This window comes from Strix aluco, chromosome 1 (genome assembly GCF_031877795.1).
Source record: "Strix aluco isolate bStrAlu1 chromosome 1, bStrAlu1.hap1, whole genome shotgun sequence".
Taxonomy (NCBI): domain Eukaryota; kingdom Metazoa; phylum Chordata; class Aves; order Strigiformes; family Strigidae; genus Strix; species Strix aluco.
Genome location: NC_133931.1, coordinates 48353494 through 48379377, shown reverse-complemented (window position 1 = coordinate 48379377; position 25884 = coordinate 48353494). Strand labels below are relative to the sequence as shown.

The 25884-nt window shown below is 37.9% G+C and overlaps 1 protein-coding gene across 1 annotated transcript; it reads left to right on the top strand.

Annotated features, from left to right (window-relative positions):
- Positions 1-3922: 3922 nt before the first annotated feature.
- Positions 3923-24973, top strand: LOC141933188 (desmoglein-4-like). Its single transcript, XM_074847620.1, has 16 exons — positions 3923-3970; positions 10632-10667; positions 11045-11173; positions 11873-12028; positions 12173-12320; positions 13225-13388; positions 13648-13782; positions 14333-14518; positions 14701-14960; positions 15885-16027; positions 16177-16395; positions 17578-18129; positions 20009-20157; positions 20646-20706; positions 22315-22523; positions 24002-24973. The coding sequence occupies exons 1-16, from the start codon at positions 3923-3925 to the stop codon at positions 24971-24973; spliced, it is 3567 nt and encodes a 1188-aa protein (XP_074703721.1).
- The last annotated feature ends 911 nt before the right edge of the window (positions 24974-25884 follow it).

Sequence of the window (25884 nt, the reverse complement as noted above, 5' to 3'; positions counted from 1 at the left end):
ATAAAGCAAAACATTACAAGATGTGATCAATATTATGAAAATGAAGAACTAAAGGGAATAAATTAAAAGTGATAAAACTTTTAATTTAAACATTCATTTAAGACATCCACATTAGCCTGCTCTGTAACAGTCTAATACAATCATGATGAATTTATGCGTCAGTTCTGGGTTTATCATCCCAGATTGTAGTATGCTTACTTTTAAAGGCATATTTAGTACCTTTCATGTGTTTTCCCCATATAGTACAACTCTTGAGTTAAGGCTGTGAGTCTTAGTCTACAGGAACATTAATGTTAGACATGTCTGAAAATACCTACAACGTATATCTTATTGAGATCTGACACCCCATTTCACAGAATCACAGAATCATCTAGGTTGGAAAAGACCTTGACAATCATCCAGTCCAACCATTAACCTAACACTGACAGTTCCCAACTACACCATATCCCTCAGCGCTATGTCAACACGACTCTTAAACACCTCCAGGGATGGGGACTCCACCACCTCCCTGGGCAGCCCATTCCAACGCCTAACAACCCGTTCTGTAAAGAAATACTTCTTAATGTCCAGTCTAAACCTTCCCTGGTGCAACCTGAGGCCATTACCTCTTGTCCTATCACTTGTTACTTGGCTAAAGAGACTCATCCCCAGCTCTCTGCAACCTCCTTTCAGGTAGCTGTAGAGGGCGATGAGGTCTCCCCTCAGCCTCCTCTTCTCCAGACTAAACAACCCCAGTTCCCTCAGCCGCTCCTCATACGACATGTGCTCCAGACCCTTCACCAGCTTCGTTGCCCTTCTCTGGACACGCTCGAGTAATTCAATGTCCTTTTTGTAGTGAGGGGCCCAAAACTGAACACAGTAATCGAGGTGCGGCCTCACCAGTGCTGAGTACAGGGGTAAGATCACTTCCCTGTCCCTGCTGGCCACGCTATTTCTGATACAAGCCAGGATGCCATTGGCCTTCTTGGCCACCTGGGCACACTGCTGGCTCATGTTCAGCCGGCTGTCAATCAACACCCCCAGGTCCCTCTCTGAAATGGAAAATTCTTTGAGTCCTTTAGCATTCTCACTTAGTAACTTCACCACTCGTCCTAAAGGGAGAGGATCCAAAATATTTGTTTCCATGAAAAGAAAAGTGAATTTTTAATTAACTGCATTGTATGCCAATTATATTTTGAATTATACAGCTCTGTTTACACATTGATCCAAGGCCCTTTCCTCCATTGTTCTGTAAGGTGCTAACAGGGGTAAGAGAAAAGACACAAAAATCCTCATACAAAATGTAAAGGACAGAAAAGCTCCAAGAGCACAAAATGACTGTTAGGTGGATGCCACTAATCCTTTCTTACTATCTCCAATATTCCCAAAGGGTAATGTTCAGTGGTTTAGGATTTGTCCTTTAAGCTAGATCAAACTACTGTATTTTTTTGTTTAGACTAAACCATTTTTTAATTATTAATATGTGAATTATAGTTTTGAAAGTTTGAACATTTGTTTTGAAATCTCATTTGAAATTACGTGACAAATTTTCCCATTGAACAGTTGTTCTTATTTATCTTTTCTGACAAGTCCATGTGCACTCTTCTTCATAATGAAGTATGGCACAGAGAGATATAGTGTAACAGCTGGGGTTTTTGTTTTCACTTTTGCTGGGACTATTATTGTTGTTTGAGGCATTTTATCATCTTTTGTAGATCAAATTATCTTCTGTTTTAATAGAAAATTTGACACAACAAAATTGAGATATTTTGGTCTGTAAAAGAAGACACATATTTTAATTTTCAAGAAATAACTTCTTCTATCCAGTGGTCAAAATGGAAATTGAGAACTGGTAGGAGTAGTTTTGAGTGATACCCACTTTCAGCCTTTCTTGATTTCTTATCAAGACTCCTATCTAGTTTTCAAATGCTGTGATTTCTCAATAATCTAAATAAAGTAAGTTTTATCAGTCTTCTTTCACGGACACTCCAAAAATAGTCTACTGATGCAACTCTCTGAAGGTCTGTAAAGAAGTTTGAGAACTACTCATTCTGAAACTGTGTTTGTCCTTATTCTATGTATTTCCCCTACATAGAAAGTATAGAAAAAACTCTGACATTCCATAATACTGGCCCACCTCAACCACTGACTATTGCATTAGTAATATGGATATTTTACGTGTTACTGCAATAATGATGATATCAGCACGGTATGAAACATTAAAAAAATCAAAAAATAATGTTAAAAATTCTGCAAAATAAAAAAAAAACCAAACCCTCTAAACAAAACATCTGAAAAATCTAGAAGGAAAAATGTTTTTAAATTGGCATCTTCTGGAATATTTGATTAAGCAAAAGTTCTGAAATAATAGACTTTTGTTCATAAAAGATTATGCATATTTTATATGTGCAACAAATAACTTTTTGTTTTTACTTAACCCAAAAGCAAATTTCAGATTTTTGAAAATTTCCCAGAAAAGAGAAAAATCTAGATATGATCCATTTAACACTGCCTGTCCCAGTTTGCATCACTGACTCACTGCTGGGCACAGTGAGTTCAGTACCAAAAGCTGAGTGACAGCAGGGACATGCACAAATGGCTTTGGCAGCCCCAGCAAGCTGCAGGGCAGCAAAGCACCCATGCTAAGCGGCGTGTAGGCACAGCATGCTGCGAAGCTGCTTACCCAGCAGGAGCACGGGGCCTTGTTCTGGGAGGTGCTGAGTAACCCCAGAGGTTCTGAGCCCTCTTTTCCCAGCTTGAGTTCAGTCCTGGGAGATGTTCAGCACTGTGGTGGGCTTGGCAGGTTCAGGAGCACACAAGTCATATTGCACTTTCAGGGATGCAGCGTGCACACTCCTCCCATGTTCAGTGGCAGAGCAGAAGATCACTCTATCTTTTTCTTGCCCATTACAGGGCAGTTCAGGTGTCCCAAGGATGCAAGAAAGGACTTGCAATGCCTCTGCTGCAGAACAGAGGGACCTATTGCTGAACAAAGTGGAGAATCCTCTCCGATTTCTCTGTCCCTCACATATTTGTGTTTGTGCCATCCAAAATTAGGTCAGAAGTGAGCTGTGCAGCACATCCTCCCTTTCCTCCACTGCCTGTTGATTTGAGCAGCTCTCCAGTTTCTCTGGCATGGGACATGTACATCTGCCTCTCCACCATGTCAACAAGAGCACAACCCATAGGAAGGGAAAGGTATGGCACGAGGAGGCTTTGTAGTTGGTGAAAGCTGAAAGTCTCCTTCCTCTGCTTCAGTTATTCTTGTGGCCTAATGAATAAAACACTATTTTTTTCCCCAAATGAATATGTTACCTCTTTAACAACGACCCCATTTTGCTCTGAGTGCTGCACTTCTGTGAACAATGTGTATGGAACTAACTTCTTCCTGTCTGGAAGTAAACAAATGGACTTAAATTTTAATTCAAACTAATAATTTTTTAAAGTCCATATTCTTTACGGTAATATTCATTAAGCTCTTCTATTATACTTGGCGCAAGGAGAAAACTGGTAATTGCATTCAAAGCAATGATAAGTTACAATTTTAATGATTCCTTATGTTGTGAGTAATTTATAAATCACTCAGTATCTTTTCAGCGAAGCTTGCCTTCTGTTTTTAAAACGTATCCTTTCGTATCCAACAAAGGGTTTCAGTGCAATAAGAATTAAGGTGTGTCTCTCAGATTTTACCTGCAAGCAATAATGATGTTGTCAAGCGTTTCAGGTGAGACCAGCCCAGGATTTTGGGGTGGGGAAAGACACTCTGTTATACAGCATCTTCAGTGCTTCCCTCAGAGGGAGGCAGAGACACCTTGAAGGGCTGAGTATAAGGACATCTACTGAGTGTCTTTTTAAATAGACACCAGAGTTGGGGGGGGGAGGGGAAAAGGAACAGGCTTGTAACCATAACTCAGTTGGACTTGTATCCAAGAAGTCAGATGCCATGGATTGGCTCCCTCACCGAACAGCTGCTTTTCTGTTCCTTTTATTGGTAAGTCATATTTTAAAACTATACTTGTAAACTCTGTGATTATGCTAGTTGTGTCTTCCTCAGCAGACCATTACATTTTACAGTGTAATCTACCCCCCTAAAAAGATCTTGTGACATTTAGCATAAAAAACAAAGCTTTGTTTATTTTAAACTGCACTTCTGAAGATTCTATACAAATAATTTAGTTTTTCATTAAATGCTGACAAATGTTTCTTTTGATTTTGTATTTCTGCAGTCTGTTGATGTTCAATATGTGACTTTCTATGTTTAGTGCATGACTTTTCAGGTGAATGTAGTCTGTGGCTACTATTTAAGGAGTCACTGTTATTAATCAAAGTCTTATCATTATAAAAATCCTAATAACTTGACTGGATATCATTTGGTTCTATGTCTTTTTTTTATCAGTTGAGGGAATATGAAGAGCAAATCTCTTTTTCTAAATTCATTAGGAAGAGCACTTCAGAGCTGGCCAAATCCTACAGCTATATTCCAGAGAAAAACATGAAATTTAGTGAAGATCTTAGCTGAGTAAAAATCAAGACTTGTCCTATTATTTCACATTACAAAGCATTCCTGTCTTGTAGTGCATTAGTGCCTGAGCCGCCATGTGCTGAGCAAGTGAATGCATGACGAAAGTGTCGCTCTTTGGGCTTGTTTTTCTCACTGTAAAAGGAAAGTTGTGGCTATGGTCAAGCAGCATAGTTACACAATGTGTTCATCAAGGTATGGAAATTACCCAGAAAGGACTTAAAAGAATTATGGAGGCCCTTCTACAGCTGCAATCTGTTTTTTGTGTGGACCATTTTTGCTCATCTGTGCTGCTCTTCTGAAATTAGATAGAGGTTTAAGGCTCTGAAGATTGAAGAGTAGGATTTCTATTATAGTTATGTCGTTCTGTGGCTTTCACACAATTTTACATTTTACACAATGTATTATTAACCATAAATGCTTGTTAACTTCTCATTACTGACCCCTCTAGAAATGTTATAGTCAGGGAAAAAATGTTTGTTGTTAGAGAATATTAAATCCTAAAACTTATTTTGAAAAGATAATTCATTAATTTTAGGTGACAGCTCTGCAGTCAGTAAAGTAGAACTAACCAACACAGGGCACTGCCAAGCAAACAATGACAAAACTTGGCAAAAACAAGTTATGGTTCAGATGAGTTTCAGCTTGCTTAATGCAGCGCAGAGGTCTCTGAGATTCGCATGCTACACATCATGCTAGCACTTCTGGATTTTCATGTAGCATCAGTGACTATTTGTTTTACTCAGTTACCTGGTGGTGCATACTCCTTATGTGTTGAAGTTCAAAAAAAGGTTGACTGTACTGTATCTAAGATCTGTCCATTCAAAAGAGATTTTGCTGCTTTATCGTCTCTCAGCAACTCCGGAGCAATTTTCATTCTTGCATTATATTATTGTTACAATTGTGAATGACGCAGGATACGTGTTTGGTCAGGAAAAAGGAGCAATTGTGAAAACTGCCATTATGTTTTGATGACTATCAAATATTTGAACTTTTACTACCAAGAGGAAACAACTGTTGTTCTTATTATGTGTTCTTCTGCACAGCAGTGTTCATGATGGCCTGTACAGCTTAATAACATCTTTCAGCACTTTATAGAAAGCTGACAGACAAACTGTAGAGATTAAATAAACTATAAATTATGTATCTAATTTTAGTGTATTCTGAGAAACAGTCTTGGTTTTTAGCTTAATTAATTTTTCATGAAACTCGTCTGTCTGAATGGTGTGTCTGGTTAGTATGTTGTTAATAAGTTGTATCAAATAAAATTGCTGTGGAGTTATACATATTTTAGTACGTTACCATACTTTCAAAAAAAAGAAAACTTACCAGCCCTGAAACTAATAATTTTCTATATGCATTTCACCATTGGTGGGACTGATTCTGCAACCCTTGCTCACGTGACTTCAAAGGCGTTATTCTCATGAGTAAGGGAGTTCTGTTTGTGATACTTGCACAGACACGTTTTATGGAAATAATCTGTTTGATCAGGTATGACTCTTCTCCTGCCAGCTATCATGTGACACCTAATAATTGTAAATTCACCACATCTCTTATATGCACTTTTGTCTGGCTACATTTTCCCATGTGTTATCTACGCTTTTTTTTTTCTCAGTTGTTAGGGTATGGTTACACCTCCTACTCATAACTTGGTTAAACATAAAAATATTAAGGGGCCAAATCCTCTCCTTGCATATGCATATGAAACATCTGCCAGGATGTAGCCAAGAACCTGAAGGCTTTTCTGCCAAAGAATTAGCACCTAAGATTAGGTTCTTAAATCTGCAGTTTTACATTCTTAAGTAAAAATGGCACATAAGCAAAGATGAATTTGCCACTAGAGCACTCTAAACCATATTAGAATTCAGGTTTTATTGAGGAGATTTACTGAGGGGACTTAGCATGACTAATTTGAAAAACTCAAATTTGAATGATAATGGCATACACCCTGTACTGAAATTATTTTTCCGTTCATTTTTCTAATGGTTAAGCTCAGTTACTGTATGGAAATTCATTATTTCTGTATGACTCAGCAGAAGAGAAACAATCTCAGTGGAAACTCCCAAAGTGGTCAGTTCTTTGAATAAACATATTTTAAAATAAATAAAACTTTGGAATATGTTCTTCTGACTGACACAAGCATTGTCATACTTCTGCTGAAATAGCAATGGATTCTCCACCCTGGGTGCAACATAAAATATTGATGTCAGTTGCTAACATAGGAAGCAATAGAAACACCTGACTTCTGCAGGTTAAAAGACAAAATGCCAGAAAAGTAATCCTGAAAAACTTCTCCTTTAAATTGGAAGAAGTGCATTCATTAGTGATCTATGAAAAAGAAAAGTATAGACAAAAACATATCAAATGGCTTCTTTTGAAAATATGAGGTTTTGTCTTATGTTTCTACTCTGCTTCTCATTATTTCATATGCACTGATTTAGAATTTTTTTAAGACATGCAGAATGAATACAGGGAAGGGTTCATTATTTCAACCCTTTACTAGTCAGAGCTTTGGCTGAGTAGGAAAGATGTAAAAGTCCCAAAACGCTGACACAACCAGAGCTACCATGGCACTCTGATGACTAATATAGTATGTGTGAGTTCTCAGCACTCCTCCCATCCAGGCCAATAACAATACCGCTGTTGACTTCAAAGAGAGAGAAGTAGATCCAATATGAATAATGCTGGGAAGATGTTAAAGGCGTGTTCAGTCATTTAGATTTGAGTAGGTGGAGGAGGGAGGATTCCATAATTGCGTATAATATTGCTTGGCAGTCAATTAATGATTAGTTAATTCTTGTTTGCAAATTGCTTTGAAGGTGCAAAGAACCATACACATCCTATGGGCCTAACTCTATTCCCAGTTACATCAGAATAAATCCAGAATAACTCCAGTGTGACTAAGGTGTCATTTTGGACACAAGGTTCAGGCTGTGTATCATTACGGTAAAACACAAGCTTTCAGACAGGCCACCCTGCAAGTGATAGTCACCATAAATGTTTCCTGCCTTCACCTCTTCCAACACAAACCAGAAACAGCCTGTGCAATGGGCCTCTAGCTTCTCTGCAGAGTTTCCATTTTTCACAGTCTCTCAGAGACTAACAAGACAGCAAATCTTGATGTCATTCTAATCAGCTTGCCTACCTCAAGGTCCTCAGGATGCATCCCACACATTCTAATGGCTCCTATTGCTTTAATTATCATTAATCACTGAATCTATGGAAAGTACTGTACTCAAATATTAGTTTAGAAGGGAAATTTGTTCACTACCCAGATGTAAGCTGGAGTTAACTGCTAAGACACAGTACCTCTCTGCTGACAACAGCACTAGAAAAAAAGGGTTTGCATTGCAGAGAGATATTAGAAATAGACAGCTGGGGTGGGGGGACCGTTCTAACTGCTAGTGACAGTGAAGAACCGGAAAACATTAGTTGAGGAGGCACAGGAACCTCCATCCCTGGATCAAGTTGCATAGATGTCACTCCAGAATTGTTGTGGTTTAGCTGATGAACTAGATAACTTTGTCTGGTGTCTGCCTGCCCTCCTTCCTGTAACACAGCAGTAACTGAGAGAGACAAATGCAGACATCAAGTTCGGATCAGCCTTTTCAAATAATATCACAAACTGTACTAAGGACTCTGGATTCACAACTATCAAGACTTCTTTCAAGATCTTCCATTAGCAACATGTAGCAGAATGGGGTTTTCCTTAGTCAGCACAGGACAAGTATGGAAATACAGGGCCTAAATTTACAATCCCCAGCATTAGTGATGAATGAATTCTTGACATTCCCATTATTGGTGCTCAAAAACAAAGGATGAAACTCCAGTTTAATATGTATATTCTTCACTGCTTGAAAACAGAACTCCCTATAGGCTAAAATCAAGTGTTTTATGGATATTTATGTCCTTAAAGAACATAATTCTTTACAGGCACAATTCTTATTTCAGGGACACTCAACACAGTTTTTCAATTAGGCCTGCTAATGAGTTCAGTTAAGCCTGCTATGAGAGTGATGTGGCTGGATGTGAGGTATTAGTTTCACTGTTAAATAACAGAATAGACCACAGGATGCAGACAGTAGACAAGATTCACTAACATTGCACTGGGAGGTGTATACCCATACTTTTCTGGGTCAGGATAATTGCTTGCATGCCAGAAGGGATTTCAGCCTAAGGGTGGAGAGGATTTCACTGTACTCACCAAAGGAGGCTCTGGGCCGCCAGTGGGATCAACTGATAAAACACGTTGAGTCAGTGCTATTTCTGGTGGACTTCATCACTCAGGTTCTCTGGTGAGGGTGTAATCTGCCCCTTCTACTCTCCCTTGCTTCCCCAAGATCTAAGGTGGATTATAAAAGGACAGGCCTGAGCTCCCACTGGTGTGAGAAAAAAACACAGTTTAAAATGGAGTCTGATATTGTCCCTTCTCTGAGATGAATAATGGCTGCACAAGATTTTGAACCCCATTCTGCAGCTAGAGATTTAAATAGTCACCAAAACATAAACTCAGATTAAAAGATGTATTCATGCTTTTAGCACAACATTAACATATTGTAATGATTTTTCTCCAGAGTACTTTCTTAACTGTTTATGTCAATAGCTTGCTCAAAGAAATGAGAAAAAAATCCTTACTCCATGAATAGTCCGATAAATTTCAAGGTGTATGCACACCAGATGGGCAGATCCACAACCTAAATTCCCTCATTCAGAAGTAGATTAGGGCAGGCATTATGTGCCAAGGTCTCAGGGACTGTTCTGGGCAAGATTAGATCACTGGAGACATTGATCTGTAAACGAAAGATGGTGAACCTCTTATGGCATATAGGTAAATACGGAGAAGAGGGAAGAGTGAGGGAGGGTGGAGCTGCTGTTCATTAATCTGTTGCATGTAAGAGACTGTTTTAACATGAAGTAAGTGGAAAAAAGTCTGTGCCCATCTTCCAGCCTTGATAGAACTATGCAATAAATTTGAAGTGAGGAAAGTCCCATGAGGTAAAGCTACCATAGAGAAAGATTGTCACAGATTTTATCCAAGTATAACTGACATAAAACTCATCAGATAAAACACATCAGATGAAAAAAAAAAAAAAAAAAAAAAGCAATTTGACGATACTGGGAAATTAGAAGGAAAGCGGAAAATTGATAACTACAGCTGTTAACCACATTTGGTGAGAAAAGAGAAGCTCTACAACACTTTTTGAGTCACCTGGATATTTTTGTTTCTCCCAATGATGAATGAAGCAAGCATCCAGTCCTGCAATTCCCATATTCTTCACCTTTTATCATCTGAAGAGAGCAGAGTCAGGTCCTAAACCCAAAAGAGATACTCTGAAGAGGTACATTCATCAAGTGAACTTCATTGTCACACCTTATTTAGGAACAAGGTTAATTAAACTGTGCCTTCTTTTAAAATGTGCTAATCAAGAAATTAAGGATTCTTTATTATTTTTGTTTTAAAGTAATTACATGTTGCATCTGATCCTGCCACCTTTATTTACTCAAGACTTTGGTTGCATTGTTAGACCTCAAATCAAAGCCCACTGCACTCCAGGGAAATCTGCCCAATAACTGCACTTGGCTTTTCATCTTACATTGAAACTCTCCAACCTCAGTGGGCAGTTTCAATAAAAGATTTTTGTTCTTTTTGGTTAAGCTACATAGTTAAGTACTCCAGGTCTTTCTAAATAAGAAAAATAAAGAAGAATAAATTATTTAGAATAAATACTCCTTTTCTAGTTTCCTAGACATACTTTTCAATAAAAACTCTTGCAACCACTTCTCTCTTCAGCTGACGTGTTACAACCTAAAAATCTGTGTGAAAGCTGTATTTTGATATAGGTGTAACTTGAATTTGCTACAGCACATCCACTCAAAGTTCTGCCTTGAAAGGCAGAATTAATTTTGAAGGTGCTAGCTGTCAAAGAATTCAAGGGATGGATATAGAAAACAATGAGTTGCACAGAAAGTCATTTATGAAAATCATGTGGCTACTGCCTAGATAGGCTGTTGCAATAGATTTGAGAAAAAGAACTGCTCCAGTCCTGAAGTATAGCAATGTATGGCAGTTGGGTTTTGCTTACTGCATTTTTCCCTGCATTTGTATATGTCAATCTTCATATTGTTCTTGCAGGTACTCTTGGATTTCAGCACAGGATTTCATGTAGAGGTAATATATATTTCTTTAGAAACTGATTTTCTGATGAAATTAAATGTAACTAATGCAAAAATGAGATGGAAAATACTGAACTAAGACATTTCTGAACTTGAAGACTGAAAACATATTTCAATATTAAACAGTTGCAGGTAATAACCCGCTCACCCTCTCAAGAGAAGTTCTCCTGAACCTAAATAAGTATCTCATACATAGGAATAATTTTCAAGTAAACATGTACATTCTTAGAGTTCGTAACTCGCAGACGTATGAAAAAGCACATGATCTATAAAAATCCCTTTTCTCCTTATTGTTGGAAATTCTAAATGTCTGTATTAATTTAAAATGAATTGAGGTTACTGGTCGTATGATACTGGAACTCTCTGTCAAAGGTAAAAGAATGGGATGAAAATGGAATGGCAAGATGGAAAACCTTCAGAAGACAAAAACGTGAATGGATCAAATTTGCTGCAGCTTGTAGAGAAGGAGAAGATAATTCTAAGAGGAATCCAATTGCCAAAGTAAGTAGAAAGAAAAGCAAAAGTGTTCACTGACAAGGAAGTTTTTCTAAAGACAAGCTGATAAAAGAAGAGAGATTTAAAAGTGTATTTGCTTAGAGTCGTCAAAGCAAGGAATGTAGAATAAAAGAAAGATGATGCAATATTTCCAGCTCTGCTGAGACAGTCTGATAAGGTGAATCCACGTGGCTGCTAAAGGTTTCCCCAAAGGCTTCCTAGAACACTGCCATCAGTCTACTTCCTAGACAGCTCCAACCACAGTCTCTTCGTATGCAGCATCTGTGCACTAGATTGCAATATTTTTCTTTTCTTTCTCACCCTGGGAAACTCCTGAGCAGAAGTTCAAGGATAGTGCATGACTTCTGTGGGCAACAGAGCAAAGAAGATGTCTTCCTATCCTCTCACCGTGACTGTACCCTTACTGAGGTCCAGCCACAGTGTGACATTCTTGGAAGTTTCCCTCTTTACCTCCCTGCTAGAAGACTTAAGAGAAATAGAAAACCTGTCCAGCACTTAAAGAGAGATGGATCGCTAGGCTGACTGTTTTGTAGAAGAGCCTTCCATTTGTTCTGACAATTGAATCTTATGATATGTGGTCAAGAAACTGAAATTATATAGAATTTTTTACAGGAACTAATAGGAAAAAACCCCTGCAGGTGTCCTCAGTAAACTGGTATAAATTGTTATTATCTATTATTGTAGATCCGATCAGATTGTGAAGAAAACCATCCAATCACATACAGCATCTCTGGAGTTGGAATTGATCGTGCCCCCTATGGAATATTTGTTGTTAACCCAAGAACAGGAGAAATTAATATAACATCAATAGTGGATAGGGAAGTAACCCCAGTATTTGTTGTAAGTACTCCCCTTTTTCTTTTACCTTTATAATGAAGGATCCAGGGGGGCAGGGAGAGCAAAAGGAAACAAGTTCATTTGTTTCAGATTGTTACTTTGCTTACTTCACTTTTGGTTTTAAAACAAGTAAATCTCTTTATCTAGATACGTTGCTTTGCTAAACACTCAGTGACGGGTATAGATTTGGAACCACCTCTTGAACTTCGAGTCAGAGTTCTGGATATAAATGATAACCCTCCTATATTTGCACAAACTGTATTTACAGGATCTGTTGAAGAAAGCAGTATGGACAGTAAGTAACTATGTTATGCCTATTATAGCATAGTAAGTGAAACTCCCAGAATACAGTTAATATAAACCTAGGGTGCTCATTCTACTTTTTATTAGGCAACAACATATATTGGCCAGGACTGCTGCAGAGAAAGGAGTGGCAGATGCATCTCCAAGTGCTATTCGAGCTGGGGCCTGAGATTATTGCCTAAAATTAAGCAGCGATGTTTCCTTCTCCCTTTCCTCCCACACATGAATGCTGAATATTCCAGTTTCGAACCATACCATCATGCAAATTCTTTCAGATGTGAAAATTTACAATAAATCAGTTCATTCTTTCTCAGTAAAAAAAAATAACATTGGGCCTACTCTTATTTCCTTTGAGGGTATATAAAATACGTTTTTTCCCATTTTTTCTAGTTCAAATATTTGTATTTATAGCCTGAGTATTGCAGTTGCAGTAGAATATTACTACATAAACCCTTACTTAAAACATTAAAATGGTTATTTTTACCAAAAGGGCAGCAATTAACATTAGACATGCAAATAGCACTGAGACAATGGTGCCTAATGCTCTTTTTCTACTTTCTAGAAATTCTCATTTAAAACTGTGGAGATTTCTTATATTATCTACAAGCTCAGTACTTCCTGGTTTTACACAGTCCCTACGGTGACTTCAAGAAGCTCAGTGAAAATCTGCATTACTCCATCTGATCTTAATTTTTAATGCATTTTAGAGCCATCAACATTCAGTCAGAATCAGTACTACAAAATTAAACTTTTGTTTTTCTTTGTAAATGTCGATGAACAGATAGCTTTCTATCATTTTTGTGCACCAAGATATAGCATTGTCTTGAGTTTTTTGCAGGAACAAAACAGATTTTCTCATTCTTTTTTTTTTTATTATTATTAATTTTTATTCTTAGACACTCTGGTGATGAAAATAATTGCATCAGATGCAGATGAACCTAATCACTTGAATTCTAAAATTGCCTTCAAAATAGAGAGTCAGGAACCTTCAGGTCCACCCATGTTCATTATGAATAAATATACTGGAGAACTCCATCTTGCAAATTATCTTGACAGAGAGGTAACATTTCCCTTTCTAAAGTTAAATAACATGATGTTGTGGTGTATATGTGTCATGGGGGGCATGGGGCGGGGGGGAGGGGGGAGAAAGGTTGTGGGTTTTACAAAAATTAAGGGAGAAATGCATTTCTTCTATATGTTACAATAAAATGCCTAAGGCAAATTCCAGCATTGGGAAATAGGAGCAAGACATGAGTATTTATACCATTTAAGATGTACAGGTGGTCCTTCTAACATGATCTTTTCTCTTTCTGTGACAGCAACATAGTAGCTACACTCTTGTTGTGAAGGCATCAGATCGGGATGGAGCTGCAGATGGAATATCATCCCTTTGTAGCTGTAACATTAAAGTTATTGATGTCAATGACAACTTCCCAACTCTTGCTCAAAGCTCTGTAAGTTTTTAATATCAAAAGCAACATCACTATTTTAAAACCCTGTTCAAAAATCCAGTTGATAACAGAGCCCTTACTAACCCATAGAGCGTTTTCACATTTGGACCCTCCACTGGATTAACAGGATTGTTTTCTTGAAGCATGCTCAAAATCCAATCCATCACTTGTGCACCAATTCTGATAAAATGCACACAGATTATTTTTTTATTCAGAGAAGTCAATCCCGACACTGACTTCTCTGTATTCAGAAAAATCCAGTCATTCGGGTGTCCCTAGCCACGCAATATGGCCAGATTAACCCAATCTTTGTATGATCTTTTCTTATAGAAAGCACAAATCCTTTTCCTCTAAACTGCCTCTGCAAACACTTAAGGTGATACAGCTCTTTAGATCTGCAACCAGAATCACAATTTATCCAGAACACTTGATTTTTATTAAATTGGCATGGACCGTGGGCAGGACATTCTTCAAAAGACTCTGCAGTCAGCGGTTTTTTTCCTCATATTACATACTTTAGTGTTTGCTAATAGGTATTTATCTGTCATTCCAGTTTTCAGCAAGTATTTCAGAAAATTCACTCAGTTCAGAACTACTACGAATACAAGCTCTGGATGCTGACGAAGAGTTTACAGACAATTGGTTAGCAGAATTTTTCTTTATATCCGGTAATGAAGATAACTCTTTTGAAATTGTTACAGATCGAGCTACAAATCAAGGAATCCTTAGAGTAATTAAGGTATGGATAAATATTGTTATTCAACTATTGAAATAATCATCCTAAAATGGTTTTAATTAATTGTTAACAAAATTAAATGAGCAGTAAAAACATCGTCACTCAACCATTTAAAATAGAAAATATTTAAATAAAATTAAAGGAACTTTTATCTATTATCAAGTTCTCTGTGGTTTATCTTTTAGGAACTGAATTATGAACATCTCCAAACTCACTCAATGGTTATTGGTGTCAGGAACGTAGCTGCCTTCCACCACTCTGTTGCACGTGACTTCCAAATGCAGGGATCACCCCTTGTAGTAGAAGTAATGAATGTGTATGAACCACCACGATTTCATCCATCTACAGCTGTGTTTTCTGTACGACAAAACACAAGAGTGAATGATGTTGTGGGAACATACACAGCCATTGATGAAGACACTGGAGCTATTGCATCAAATGTTGTGTAAGCGCTGCTCTGCTTAACTCCCCAGATGGAATAATGTGTTTAATTGAGATTTCAATGGGATGAGGAATAGGTATTTTAAAGGGTGCTTTAAAAAAAAAAACTTTAAAAATGTTAATAGATTAGCAACAGAATAATAGCAATAGAATAGTATATACTTTAGTCCATTTTTATGCTATGATTGCTTTTGTTTTCTGATCTACTTTCCTTATCCTTGTGCACAAGACAAAGAAAATATCATTTTTTTAACAGGCTGTAACTTACATAAATCAGAACAGGGTTTTTTTCTAACCCAACCTAAGAATATTTTTTCTTGACATGTTTGCTACAAGCAAGGAATTTGTTAGCATCTCTAAAAAAGCAAGCAGAAAACCCCAATAATAGGCAATATTATACAATCAGAATAGAAGAGGTCACTACCAGCTCATTCTATAGTTAAAAAACCCCTAGAATTATTTGACATTAATTTCTCCTGAAATTAATGATAATTAATGGGACCATAATTTGCTTTTTAATGTATGTAGAAATAAATAAATACAGTTTACAAAGGTTTGAAAAATTTTCATAAAACAGAGAAATATGCTAGCAAATACAACTGTAGAATGTTATAGGAAGACTGGATTTAACTACTGATATCAACAAGGGTTCTAGTAAAGGTTTACAGGGTCCAGAAAGATTTTACTTTTAGTCTATGATACCACTTTCAAAATAAAAGGGACTTCTATGCATTTTCTTTATTCCTAATTATTTTTCTGGTCTACTTCTTTTGAAGTCTACAGGAATTTTGCTTGAGCAGGGTGAAATGCACTAGAACATAGCACAGTCTAAAGAAAAATATTCCAAACTAACAAATATTTGCAAAATGACTATGTAATGCATATATTCATAACATAATACTGAGTATTTTTACTTCATCAAATACAGATATAGTATAGGACGTGATCCAGGTGCCTGGTTCAGAATCAATCAAAACACTGGTCAAATCACACTGAACAAAGTTATTGACTGGGAATCAACCTATGTAGCCAATGGGCAGTACAAAGCAGAGGTTCTGGCTATCACCAGAGGTAAGAAAAGAGATTAAGTTTTCCAAAACAAAACCCTGTTTCTTTCAGATTTCTCTCAATGTTTTTTTCTGTTTCTAGTTTTTCCACCTGAACTGCATTATTTATAGTATCAATATTCCCTCCTGACCACAGATTTCTTCTTTTTACAGGGGCTCCTCGATATACTGCTACTGGCACCATTGTGGTTTCAATGCAAGGCATCAGTGACAACTGCCCAACTATTAACACTGAATTAAGGAAAGTATGTATGCATTCCCCATCAGTGATTATCACAGCGAAGGCTATGGATGGTGATGCATACGCTCTCCCCTTTACATACAGCATACATGGTGAACCTCAGACTACATGGATTATCAGATCAATAAATGGTAAATTAACCTACATTTTATAACAGAATAAATCATAGTAATAAACTCTTATCTAAGATAACAGATCAGGATAACCTTTTAATAACAAACAAAACAGTTATTAGAATCAATTCTAATCTCACTTAAATATGATTTTATGCTCATATGAATCCAAGAAGTTGCTCTGGATAGATATATATATATATATATATATAAAATCATATTAGAAATAGAATCAGAATCATTGCATGTGTTTATCTTGTTATCACCTTTTAAAGGAAACTAAAAACATAATAAAAATAGAGCAGCAAAACTACTTTACTTGAGTGTAGCTATGATAAGAACCTCTATTGGTCTAAACCTAATGAGGTATTCAAAAGGAGTAATTTGATACCTTTTCATTTCTATATTATCTAAAAATTTCTAAGAATATGAAAAACCTCTCTAATTTATTTGAGTATAAAGTAATTACTTCGCAGAGCTTTACTTTTAAGAGAGGCATATGAAAATGGCAAATAAAGATCACAGCTTTTGTAATTTATTGTACAAATTGTACTTACCTGTATTCCTAAGAAAAACATTTTAGTCAGTGCCCAGTGGAGCTTTTCCAGTTTCCTCCAATAGGACATAACAAACTAATGAATTAATCAAATCTCATACATTACTAAATGACAGAATTTGCATAACTTACTGTATGCACCGAAGACTATATTAAATGGTAAATATCACAATTACAACTACTCTTGTGTCTCCTATTTGTCCTAAACAGATGCAATTGTGTAACTTTAAATATTTTAAAACTACTGAAAAAACTTTTGAACACATGTAAATTCCTTGTGAGAGGAAAAAAACTTATAAAACTTGCAATTTTTATGTTCACCATTGTGCGAATAAAAATCAGGAAAAGCAGCAGTAGATATAACAAAGTGCATTTGCCCCTTTTATATTTCTCAGGTTAAAAAGTGATGACTAGACTGATCTGGCTCAGGTTTTTCAAAAGAAAAAACTAGCATGGATGAACATCACAAGTTTCAGCTTTGAATAAATACTGTAGACACATAAGTAACGGAAGATCTTAGAATGCCAACACTAGTCTTCATTCTGTTTTATGAACCTTACTGACAAAAATTCTAGATTTGTGCAGTATTTATAGTCAATACCCTAATATAAATATTTTTCTCTTTTTTTTTTCTTTTCCCAAAGATTCCTCTGCAGAACTAGTGACTCAGAACTTTGACTTTTACCTTTATAGGGTCTATATCAGTGTAAGAGATAACCTAGGCAGACGCTGCTCTAAACCATATATAATTCCTGTGCAAGCTTGTCAGTGTGATAGTCGTAATTATTGCACCAGTGGGGCCACGAGAATAGTTATCATCGGTGGTGGTGGCAGCAGTGGTGGTGTCAGTGGTGGTGGCAGTGGCAGTGCTGGTGGTGGTGGTGGTGGTGCTGGTGGTGGTGGTGCTGCTGGTGGTGGTGGTGCCACTGGTGGTGGTGGTGTTGGAGGAGACCAGCAAGGTGGAATAAGACCATCACAAGAAGGTGGTGGTACTGGTGAGGTTAGACCTGGAGGAGAAACTGGCGACCAAACAGACTGGCAGGATGGTTACACTGATGGATACAGTGATGGATATACTGCAGCCACTGATGATAGTTATAATGGAAGTGGAAATTATGGCAGAAGTTTCCCATCTTCTACCACGCTCAGTGGTGCTGCCATTGGCCTGATGTTTCTTGGTGGATTAATATTTGTTCGTAAGTATAAAATTAAGAAAGCAGTATTATTAATTTTCTTAAAAGTGCATTTTTTTAATTCTTCAAAAATAAGGTTACTTTTCTGGTTGGTTGTTAACCTGTTGGCTCCCATGGGCCATTTGACAGAGAAAAAATTGTCTTTTAAATTTTAAGAATTTCTATGTATTTAATATTCTACATATTTGTTTCATTCACAAATAACTATTTCGTCCCTAAGACAGGGCTTTTTCCTAAGGTATTATCTAGTTCTCAGACCATCAGACAGGGTAAAAATGTTTAGTAGAAATTCAGAAGATTTTGGGCAAGAGCTGTCCCTGTCACTTACAATTTACACTTTGCAATTCGTATTTCCATTACATTACTAAAAGAAATGGACAAGCTGGGTATGAAAAGATGTAAAGAACAAGCTTCCTTTGAACTCAAAGACAGATTTCAGTAGTAGAACAATAAATACAATCATCTTAAATTTTGAACCTTTTGGCTATTGCTGCCAAATATTATATCCATTTAAAACAAGTGGCATTTGTGATAACAGGATTGAAACAGATCATTCATTCATATGTCCTAATATTTTTGAAGAAATATGAGTTTCAGGGATACGAATGACTCAAGTTAGACTTCACGTAAGCAATTACCATCACAATCAGATGTGATCATCTTTCTATCATAGCCTGAGCATCAAACAATCAACATTTAAAATTTCCCAGTGCAGAAATACTGACTAAAAATACAGAGGAGATGGACTTTTCCCCTGATTTTTTGAGGAGGGGGGGTTGTTTTGGGTTTTGATCTTTGATTAGTAGGAATCAACAAACAGAAAATTTTGAAGTACAAACAAAAGGCTGTTTTGTTTGTACTTCCCAGGTGGCTAATGTTACAGGACAGACTGTCTTTCTGCCTTTGGAAATCTCCTGTCTTAGTTGGTAGTCTGGAATAAGTATGTCCTTAGTTGTGCAGTGTGAGGTAGCGCTTTGTACACTGTATACCCCTTTCCCTTTTTCTCTTCAGTTCACTTTGATGTTAAACTGAGAGTTTTAGATGCTCTGCTTAGACTGCTGTAGACAACTGTTTCTCTCTCCACTCCCTCTGCAGTGGTACGAGATTAGGAATTTAGCCATTTGGGTTAAGGACCTAAATACAGCCAGAATTAATATTGCAGTGCCTTTCTAAAATGAGAAATGTTTTCAATGTCGGCATTTAAAGCATTCAGCGATTTCCAACACTGAGTTCTTGAAACAACTAAGCATAATACAGCACACTGGGAAACCTGACTCATCCTGTGGTATAATTTCTTAAAACTGGGGTTTGGGTGTTGCCTCTATTGTTTTTTTCAAACCAAGCATTATGTATACGTGATGTGAAAAATGTAACTGGAGCCTTAGCCAAAGATCACTTAGCCAGATGGATATCTCTCCACTGATTCTCATATGTCTCTTATTACAAATGTGTATTTCTTTTCAATTCCAATATCTGAATAGACAAATGCATGCTTATATATCAATAATTAATATCACTGGATGCTATACATAGCAAGACTGGGTCTGTTTGTTTAATTTTCATGTGCAACTTACATTTATTCAGTTGAGATAGATCAAAGTCTGTTCCCAGGTGTATAGGCATAAATTTGGAGTAACAGCCCTACTCCACCCCCACTTTGCTCTGCTATAACTAAAGGTACAAATTATTCTGAATTTCCAAATACATACATTTCAAAACTCAGCTAATAATTCTGAAAGCCGGACTTGCAGGCTGCTTGGTTTGAAACATTTTAAAAGACATATTTTCAGAAGTTCTTGAGCACCTGCCCTCTGGGAAAAGCAGCTATTCCTGTGAGGAAGAAATGTCCTAAATCCCTGTTTCCTGTTTCTTTCCTGTTAAGTGATTCCAATTTTGATGTCAATGAGTGACTGTTGTGGCTGTGGACCTGGTGCTGCAGGTGGAGTTGGAACTGGATTTGAACCTGTACCTGAGTGCACAGAAGGGGCAATTCATCCCTGGGGAATAGAAGGTGCACAGCCTGAAGACAGGGTCAGTACATCCCATGTTTCTAAACCCCGCAGTAATTCATATTTACAGAAAAGGTTGCATTTGACTAGAAGCATGAAAGTGATTGTAGCATTGTGTCATCTTCTAAAAGCCTGGTGTTGTCAACAATTCCCAGGCAGATATGAAAGGTGATTCTTAATTAACATTTGCAAACGGAGTTTGTGTGGTTTGTGTTCAGTCGGCTTGGCCAACAATTTGGTGTTACTATTCCCTCAGCTGAAACACAGTAACTAGCAAGCTTTTTCAGTGCAAAGTAGGAAAAGATAACACAAACCATCTTCACTGATCACCTTTTACCTTGACAATGAACAAAACTTGGATGGAGTCTTTTGGGTTTGGGGTTTTTTTGGTAATTAATAGCTATCATTAAGAGCTTAGACTGATAATTCCTTTATGTGATTCACAAAGTCTTCATCTTCATATGGGAATTTCAAATTCATAATTCAAGGAGTCAAAATGGTGTTTTCCAGGATGTCTCACACATTCTTGCCCCAACAACAGCTGCAGGAGGTGATTTTGGTGAACCCTCTGGTAAGCAGATCCTAAAATTTTCTATGTGCACTGTCATAAAGCTTTCAGAACTTCATGCCTCCTGATTCAAAGAGCACTTTGGTTTCTCAGCTACAACCCAGCCCTTCCAATCCTCCATCTACAGATAGCCAAACTGATGCTGGTAGGACTTTCAGTATGAATAAAGGATCTGAGATTTAAGCCTTTGAGGAGATTCATTTCTGCAAACTATGTTTACTTTGAAATATCTGCCAAGGCTCTGAAATCTCAGGAAATTTTTCAACATTCCAGCTAGTGAATGGAGGGTCTTTTCAAGACACCAATTTTAGCAGAAATCAATCTTGAGGACAGAATAAGGAAGTTTTCTTTCATAACTCAGTGGTGAAAGGTTCAGTTCTTGCCAGTTTCCAGGCTCTGCTTCCCACAAGGGAGAATAGGACCTGTCAAGTAGCCAGTTAAATACTGTCCTTTTGTACAGTAGCCTAGACAGAAAGCTGGCAGACAGCACAATAAATTTATGCTTCTGAGATAAGGTTCCCCCAGGAATTTGATGGCCACAGAGAATAAGTCAAGCTCTGCAGTGCCACTTTCTTTCTCCTTTTCCCCATTACTTACTCCACAACAGGAAGGAAAGATGCTGGCACAGATCCATTTTCACTAGCTTCTGACAGGAAGTGTCACTCTGCAAGACAACTTCTCTGATGACTGTTGATTATTCAAAATGTTCTCATCCTTAAGGTAAAATCAAAAGAGAACATTTGGGGGCATAAACATGAATTAAGAGTCTTGCTGCCATGACAATTGTAAAGTTTAAGACTTACATATGTGATTTATTTTAGATCCACTGTTCAGTACTATTATGCTGAAAGCCCCTGGTTGAAATTCTATAAACTGAGACTAAAGAGATTAAATGAAAAAAACAATATCATTTAGCCTGTATTTCTTAATGTAATCATAGCCAAGACTACTGTATGCAAATTGTTTATTATATTACATGCTGATATGTAAGACCACTCATTCCTTTTTATCATATATGAAAAAATCTGGAGAAGATAAAATCCTGTAGGTATGACCTTATAATTTATTGTAAAGGTTTTTTTCTTTCTGTATTATGAACACTGGTGGTTATTATGATCCATTGTTTTTCTCCCAAATCACCCTTAACAATCTAATAGCTAGAAAATGTGAAAGGAGTTACAAAGCTATTTCTTTTAGAAAAGAGTTTAAGGCAAAATTATTTTAACCCCAAAGTGATCTTAAATATACCTTTATGTATTTGCATAATTATCCATAAGAATTATCTGATTTTCTAATGCAAATCCCATGACAGCTATATGTACACCAGACAGGAATCTCTCACACAAGTGAACCACTGATTTTCTAAAGCACATATGCACATGCAGCCTAGCCTCAGGAATAAAATCAAGGTCTTAGATGTCTGCACTTAATTTTCATTGCAGTCTCAATGTTTGGCACATATGCATGGATCTGTGATTGAAATTAGTCTGAATTACCTTTAGAAACTCTACAGTAGTGTCATTCATTGTACTCTTTGTAAAAAAAACTGGCAAATTCTGTGTAAATTTTCACAGAGCACAGGAACGGTAACTTTTCTTATTCTGCTTTCAGACATATATACAAACACATATGGAGGAGGAGGAGTAGTAGCTTCTGGTGTTGAAGAAACTACAGGGGTTGGCTATGGCACTGGTACTGGTTACGGAACAGCTGGAGGAATTTCTGGAACAGGGGAAGCAAAAGGATCAATTGGAGGAACAATAAAAGAGTATCGAGAAGGAGGGGTGAACATGGCCTTCCTAGATAACTACTTCTCTGAGGTAAATACCTGATCTTATTTGCATTACATCTGTGAGCCTACTGTTAAATTCTCCTCCCCAAGTTACATGGTGGAAATACAAAATAACTCCACTCAGCTTGAAACTTTCATGATATAAGACTGGTGTGAGAGCAAAGCTGACCGTACAAGTAGGAAAAACTAAGACACTAGTAGAACTGCTTTTGAGCTGCTGGTATAGTAGATTGGATTGCTCAATAGCCTTTCTGTAAAACTGAACACAGTGCAGTTATGGGTACCAAGCAAATAAATTATCTCAGCTTTATAAGTGACCACCAAATTGATATATTTGCCACCTTTTCCGTGTGTAAATAGATAGTAGCTTTGTGAAATTGTTCACACATACTTCCTGTACATCTTGTTTAATTAAGTGACTTTAACCCTTAAAGAACTGTGAACACCAGTTCATTTTCCTTATTTTTATTGCCATTTCTGTTCCCCAAAAGACTTGTGAACTGCAAGTCACAAAACACAAACATGCAGTTTTGTAATTGGCAACATATTAATTAGCCTTTACATATGGGTTAAAAAAATGCTATGGAGTTTACCATGGATTAATGGGATATATTTTCATAATTAGCAAGAACTGTGAGGCATAAATACTATAATTGCATATGTCACCAAAATATCAATTAATATGTAAGGACTGCTGTATTTCAAAATCTAAACAATATTCAGTGAAGAAGAGGACAGCGCAGTCCTGAAGTCCTGAGCATGGACTTGTCCCAGACCAGGATCTCCCTGTCTAGGCTGGCAGCACTACGTATTAACTGTCTGCCAGCCGTAGGCCCCCACAGATTTCTCCTCCTACTGACCATCTCAATCTCCAAACCCTCTGCCTCTCCTGCCTGGGCCTCCCCGTCTGTCCTTTCCTGCTTCCTCCATCACCCTGCATTCACTTTAAATTCCCCTCTTTCCTGCCCGATCCCTCTGCACTGACCACTCTACCATTCCCAAGGCCATCACAAATCAATGATCTCCATCCTGCTCAAATGGACTTCCCTTTGGGCTCACCAAGCCTTCCTCACTGTGGTCAATACTCTGTCCCATCCCCTCTGTCCTGGCCTCTCCATTGTTCCCCTCACCACCTTGCTTCGCCCCTTTTCCTACCACTTTTTCCGGATGTTGTTGCCCAAAGTGTACATTCCTTTCCCCGTCCCTTTCACTCTCTCCCTTCACCCCACAGTCAGACCCACTGATGGCAGATCAAATTTGAGATGCTAAGTGGTTGCAGAAACAAGAATAAAATATCAGTAGCATTTGAATAAAACTTATTTCAAGGTCACAAAAATGTTGATGATATAATTTGTTCAGTTGATGTCCTGTTTTTCAAGTCAGCTAGGCCTTACTGTGCTTAGGGAACCCTTACTATGGTTTGAGTCTTCACAGTTAAAAACCTGATGAAAAGTCACTCCATTCTACTTTTTTTTTTCTGATTTTTTTTTTTTCTGCAAACTACAGAAAGCATTTGTGTATGCAGATGAAGATGAAGGTCGGCCGGCAAATGACTGCCTATTAATATATGATCATGAAGGAGTCGGTACTCCTGTTGGCTCTGTGGGTTGCTGCAGCTTTATTGGAGAAGATACAGATGAAACGTATTTGGATACATTAGGACCAAAATTTAAGACCCTAGCAGAGATCTGTCTGGGCAAAGAGATCGAACCCTTCCCTGATGTCAACCCACCCTGGCCATGCGTTAATGTCAATTTTCCCAACCCTGAAAGTGATCTAAACCTCCCGCCACCTGGAACCACCATCATTGTCAACGGATGTGCACCTATGCCTCCCCCGGTTGGCACTACAACGGTTGTTACTGAAAACACCTACACATCTGGGTCAACCATACAGCCCCCGAGGCCAATGCCGGATCCTTTGCTCCATGGCAACATGACAGTGACTGAGACCTACACCTCCGGCTCCCCTTCTCTTTGCGTTGACCCTCTGCGTGCATCCAACGTTGTTGTAACAGAAAGGGTTGTCGGTCCTGCGTCTGCCTCTGATTTGCGCGGTATGCTAGATATCCCCGATCTCACAGACGGGTCCAACGTTATCGTCACGGAAAGAGTAATCGCACCTAACTCCCGACTCCCAACCTCTCTGAGCATTCCCGATTTGGTAGATGGGTCAAATGTGGTGGTGACAGAAAGGGTGTTCAGGCCTGCCTCCGGCATGCCTGGTAGCTTAATAAATATTCCCTCAGAGTTGTCAAATGCCCACAACGTGGTGGTCACCGAGAGGGTAGTGTCAGGGTCTGGAATGAGCAGCCTTGGGGGGACAAACCTAGGGGGGGCAAATCTGGGGGGCCTCAGCGGCGCGGGTCAGATGCTCAGCGCTGACTGTCACCTTGGCCAGGCAATGGGTACGGCGTCCCCAGGTACCTCCCGGAGAAGAGTTACGAAGTACAGCACTGTCCAGTACTCCAGTCAGTAATGCCTCTGTCAGCGACCCTTCCTGTCGAAATCACCATTTGCACCAACACTCGTTAGCTGCCACCCACCAAGAATACTGTTATTATTTATAACTAGGAAATAGCGCTAAAGTTTCAGGGACTCCTACTTGTGTGAGGATCTCTGAAGGGTGCCCCATTTCAAGGCCAAATGCAGGCTTTTTGCCAGTGAAGGGAAAGCTGAAGTTAGCTTTAAATTTATTTCTTTCTCTCCACTGAGTACTACAAGTGTACAGATACGAATGTTTTTGGAGAAAGATCTGCTTACCAAGCAGAGCAGTGAGAGGGGATCCTTTTGTGCATACAGTATCAGCATGAATTAATATGTCATATAAAAGTGCTAAAATACTGTACTGCTGAGTGATCTCCCACAATAAGTAGATTTGGGTTAACAGTCCCTCATTGACAAGACAGGAAAAGAATGTAATTAATAATTAGTCAACTCAAGACTAAATAAGCACTTTCAAAAGCATCACTTTATTTTGCATGTAATTCAAGAAGCGCTACAAAACAGCACTTTCAATCATTTCTCCCATCACCAACAACAGTTATAAATAATAATCACATAAACACAACACATTTTCATTGCTTTCTGAAGTTCTCAGTAAAACACTCTGCCACAGCCTGCCATGTTGTTACTCTTATGGTGAGGAACGTAAACAGTAATTTGCCGCAGCAAAATAAAGTCTTAGAAGCTTTGTGATGTGGGGAGGCAATAGCAAGTACTGTATCACTGACACTGATAGCTGAAGTCCTTCATGAAAAGAAAAAAACACCTGGGAGCAGTATAAATTTGCTAATAAGCAATGTGGAGAATTGTTATTTCATATGTCAATGTATTTTGCATTGATATTTTGAAAGTTTATTTGAATGTGTTAATTGAAAAAGTCTTTAT